Here is a 4,956-nt window from a genome sequence, read left to right on the forward strand (position 1 = left end):
AAAAAAAAAAAAAAAAAATTATCCAGGCGTGATGGCAGGCGCCTGTAATCCCAGCTACTCGGGAAGCTGAAGCACGAGAATCACTTGAACCCAGGAGACTGAGGTTAGGGTCAGCTGAGATTGTGCCACTGCACTCCAGCCTGGGCAACAGAGCAAGACTCTGTCTCAAAAAAATAAATAAATAAATAAAAATAATATAAAGTCTATAGAAGTGCTCATGAGGGCAGAACATTTTTTAAATGAACCAAAAAATGGCTCGATTAAAAATCTTCATGGCCGGGCGCGGTGGCTCACGCCTGTAATCCCAGCACTTTGGGAGGCCGAGGCGGGCGGATCACAAGGTCGGGAGCTTGAGACCATCCTGATGAACATGGGGAAACCCCGTCTCTACCAAAAATACAAAAATTAGCTGGATGTGGTGGTGCGCGCCTGAATCCCAGCTACTCAGGAGGCTGAGGAAGGAGAATTGCTTGAACCCGGGAGGCGGAGGTTGCAGTGAGCCAAGATCATGCCACTGTACTCGGTCCTGGATGACAGAGTGAGACTCCATCTCACAAAAAACAAAACAAAACAAAACAAAAAAACCTTCGCAAACAGCTCTGAAAATGCTCACCAAATAAAATATTCACACATTTTTATATGTAACTCAGAAGGTATAGTTTCAAAGAGCATACACTATACCTCCAAAGTGGTTATTAATAATTTTTAAAGACTACTTCAGAAATACTTTTGAAAACAACTGTTTAAACTTCCCATGTTATAACTTTAATAGCATTAAATCAGAATCTAGTCCAAAGGAAACAGATCTTAATAAGCCAGAGGGTTCAAGTGACTTGCCTGGGTCTAACGTTTGTGTGTTCTTTCCACACCACCACAGGTGGAATTTAGAAATCATCAAAACAAAATAAATTAACACGTTTAAGTGTTTTATCACCAAATCTAGTAGTAGGAAACTTTTCATTACTGATAAAATGTAGTCATGGGAATTTACTAACTATGCAAATATAAAGGTTGCCAAGTTAACGGCTTATCTTACTGCATAAGCCACCAAAAAAACTAAACTAAAATTTAGTATAAAAGAATATGAGCTACTCCTCTCCCTGAGACTGTTCATCACTATACCATCATCCTTTTATAACCCCTCTCTTCCTTTTTCTCAAAACAATGAAACAGTAAGAATTATTTTATAAGTAAAGTACTGGAATACTGGTGGGGCTGGGGATGGGGAAGGGAAGAGGATGAATGGAAACCTGATTTATCCAAAAATTACCCTTAAAGCAACATTTTAGTTAACATGAACTTGACTACAGTTTACCTCCTTTTATTGTGCTTCACTTTACTGTACTACTCAGATACTGCACTTTTTACAAATTGAAGGTTTGTGGCAACCCTGCATCAAGCAAGCCTATCAGTGCCATTTTTCTAAAAGCATGTGCCACTCCATGTCTCTGTGTCACATTTGGTAACTCCTGCATTATCTCAAACGTATTCATTATCATTCTATCTGTCATGGTGATCTGTGATCAGTGTTCTCTGATGTTACTACTGTAACTGTTTTGGGGCACCACAAACCAGGCTCATATGACAGAGGGAACTTAATTGATAAATGTGTGTGTGACTGCTCCACCAACCAGCATTCTCTCTCCCTATTCCCTGAGATATAACAATATTGAAAGTAGGCCAATTCATAACCCTACAATGGCCTCTAAGTGCTCAAGTGAAAGCAAGAGTTTCAAGTCTCTCACTTCAAATCAAAAGCTAGAAATAAGCTTAGTAAGGAAGCCATGTCTAACGACCTGACAGCCTAAAGTCAGGCCTTCTTGTGGCAAACTATTAGCCCAGTTATGAATGCAAAAGAAAAATTCTTGATGGAAATCAAGTTACTCCAGTGAACACATGAATAATAACAAACTGAAACAGCCTTATTGCTGATACGGAGAAAGCATGAGTGATCTAAACTGAAGACAAACCAGCCACAACATTCCCTTAAGCCAAAACCTAACCCAGTGTAAAGCCCTAACTCTCTTCAATGCTATGAAGGCTTAGAGAAGCAAGGAAGCTGCAGAAGAAAAGGCTGTAGTTAAGAGGATGGTTCATAAGGTTTACAAAAGAAGCTATTTCCAGAACATAAAAATGCGAGGTGAAGCAAGTACTTATGCAGAAGCTGCCACAAATTATCCAGAAGATCTAGCTATTATAAGATCACTGATGAAAGTGGCTACACTCAATGACACATTTTCAATGAAGACAAACAGTTGGGAAGAAGATGCCATCTAGGACTTTCATAGCTAGAGAGGAGAAGTCAATACCTGGCTTCAAAGCTTCAAGGTCAGGCTGACTCTGTTGTTAGGAGCTAATGTAGCTGGTGATTTTCAGTGGAAGCCAATGCTCACTTACCATTCTGAAAATCCTAGGGCCCTTAAGAATGATGATAAATCTATTCTGCCTGTGTTCTATCAATAGAACAACAGAGCCTAGATGACAGCACATCTGTTTACAGCACATGGTTTAGTGAATAATTTAAGACCACTGTTGAAACCTGATCCTCAGAAAAAAAGATTTCTTTCAGAATATTACTGCTCATGGACAATGCACCTGCTCACTCAAGAGTTCTGGTGGAGACACAAAAGGAGATGAATGTTTTCATGACTGCTAACACAATATCCATTCTGCAGTCCATGGATCAAGGAGTAATTTCATCTTGCAAGTCTCATTATTTCAGAAATAAATTTTGTACATTTATAGCTGCCATGGATACTGATTCTCTAATGGATCTTGGCAAAGTAAATGGAAAACCTTCTGGAAAGGATTCATCATTCTAGATGGCATTAAGAACACTGATGATTCATGGGAGGAGGTCAAAATATCAACATTAACAGGAATCTAAAAGAATATGATTCCAACCAGCACGAATGACTTCAAGGAGTTCAAGACTTTGGTGGAGGATGTCACTGCAAGTGTGGTGGAAGTAGCGGGAGAACTAGAAGTGGAGGTTGGGCATGGTGGCTCATGCCTATAATCCCAGCACTATGGAAGGCCAAGGTGGGAGGATCTCTTGAGGACAGAAGTTCAAAACCAGCCTGGTCAACATAGTGAGACTCCCTCTCTACAAAATACAATTAAAAAGTTAGCTGGGCATGGTGGCATGCACCTATAGTCCCAGCTACGGGGGAGGCTGTGGAAGGAGGATTGTTTGAGCTCAGAAGTTTGAAGCTGTAGTGAGCCATGATTGTGCCACTGCATTCCAGCCTGGGTGACAGAGTAAGACCCTGATTTAAAAAAAAAAAAAAAAAAAGTAGAGCCTTAAGGAATTGCTACACTCTTAAGATAAAACAAACAGATGAAGAGTTGCTTCTTATAGATAAGCAAAGAAAGTGATTTTTTTGAGATGGAATCTACTCGTGGTGAAGATGCTGTGAGTACTGTTGAAATAACAACTAAAGATTTAGTACAGTGTATAAACTTGGTTGATAAACCAGTAGCAGGGTTTGAGAGGACTGACTGTTTTGAGAGAAGTTCTACCGTGGACAAAATACCCAAAGCATCCCATGATAAAGAGAAATCTTTCACAAAAGTCAATCGATCCAGCAAGTTCACTACCTTATTTTAAGAAACTGCCACAGCTACCTGAGCCTTCCAACAACCACCACTAGAATCGGTCAGCAGCTATCAAGAGGGAGATAAAGACCTCCCACCAGCAAAAAGATTATGACTTGCTGAGGGCTCAGATGATGAGTAGCATTTTTTACCAATGAAGTATTTTAAAATTAAGATGTGTACTTTTTTAGACATAGTACTATTGTACTCTCAACAGACTACAGTGTAATGCAAACATAAGGTTTATATGTACTGAAAATCCAAAAACTCATCTGTCTTTATTGCAATATTTGCTTTTTGCGTGGAACCAAACTTGGAATATCTCTGAGATAAGCCTATATTTCCTTGATTCCTAATGTGAATATGATACATGTGGAAAATTGTGAAAAATGAATCTAATAAATAATTCAAACTATGTAGATAATAAATCTCAAAACCATGTATACTGATACATTCTTTGATATATCCTACGACAAAACACAGCTTAACAAAGAATATGTAATGCGCACACACGCTAAATACCTTTCATCTTGCAGATATATTCAGCTCTCTACATAAGAAATACCCTCGGAAAACATTTATGCATATTTTAAAATGAGAACTTTCCCGCTTTACACAGCAGCATTTTATAATAAAATACTGATGCAATTGTTTCAGAATTCAAAAATATTTATTTCATTACAACCCTGTTTTTCCCCCCGAAAAAAAGAGTTGAAGAATAATTTTCTTGTTAGAATCTTAAGCAGGAAAAAAAAAAACTGACAAACCCAACAAACAAAAACATAAACTACCCAACTGTTTTATCAATGCTTTAATATAAATTTTGCAGAGGAGGAAGGGCTCCACAAAATATACGCCCTGTATAAGTCAGAGAAGGTGCAAACTTTCAACCCAATTAACTCAGGGTCTGTTTCAGTTTTGAAAAGATCATAAGCTTAAAAAAAAGAAATCTACGCTGGCTGAATTTTTACAAAGCAGGAATGAAATACTGGAGAGAGACATCTTCTTGAACCAAAACAAGCTGAAGAAGACTATTGTCCCAAATATTGCATAAGGCCATCGTGGGATTTATTTGCTGTCCCTCCAAAAACTGCAGGAGCTTCCGATTATCTACCCGCACTTGCACCATGCTCTCCAGGTCTCTGTGTGGAGGCACACCAGCCGACTCCGGAGGGTTTCCAAGATTTTTAAAGTAACTTTTAATGGACACCACCTCCGTCTCCATACTCAGGGTCATCCTGCCCCTGAGGTTTGCTTCCACCAGCACGTGATCGCCCACGTTCGCCATCCTCTCCACGATGCTCCTCAGCGTCCTCCAGCGCGGCAGGTGGATGCTCGCGTCGGCGGCGCGCAGGCTGG

At 39.6% G+C, this 4,956-nt stretch overlaps 2 protein-coding genes across 2 annotated transcripts in view; both read right to left on the reverse strand.

Moving 5' to 3' along the window:
* Positions 1 to 4,956, reverse strand: part of EXOC2 (exocyst complex component 2) — a 212,840-nt gene that overhangs the window by 174,784 nt on the left and 33,100 nt on the right. The window lies entirely within an intron of this gene.
* The window catches only part of HUS1B (HUS1 checkpoint homolog b (S. pombe)), a 15,188-nt gene continuing 14,628 nt past the window's right edge, over positions 4,397 to 4,956 (reverse strand). Inside the window, exon 2 of the mRNA XM_011984601.1 lies at positions 4,397 to 4,952. Coding sequence (XP_011839991.1) covers positions 4,565 to 4,952 — 388 coding nt within the window. The 3' untranslated portion in view covers positions 4,397 to 4,564. The remainder of the gene's footprint in view (positions 4,953 to 4,956) is intronic.

Source organism: Mandrillus leucophaeus, unplaced genomic scaffold (genome assembly GCF_000951045.1).
Source record: "Mandrillus leucophaeus isolate KB7577 unplaced genomic scaffold, Mleu.le_1.0 Scaffold27, whole genome shotgun sequence".
Taxonomy (NCBI): domain Eukaryota; kingdom Metazoa; phylum Chordata; class Mammalia; order Primates; family Cercopithecidae; genus Mandrillus; species Mandrillus leucophaeus.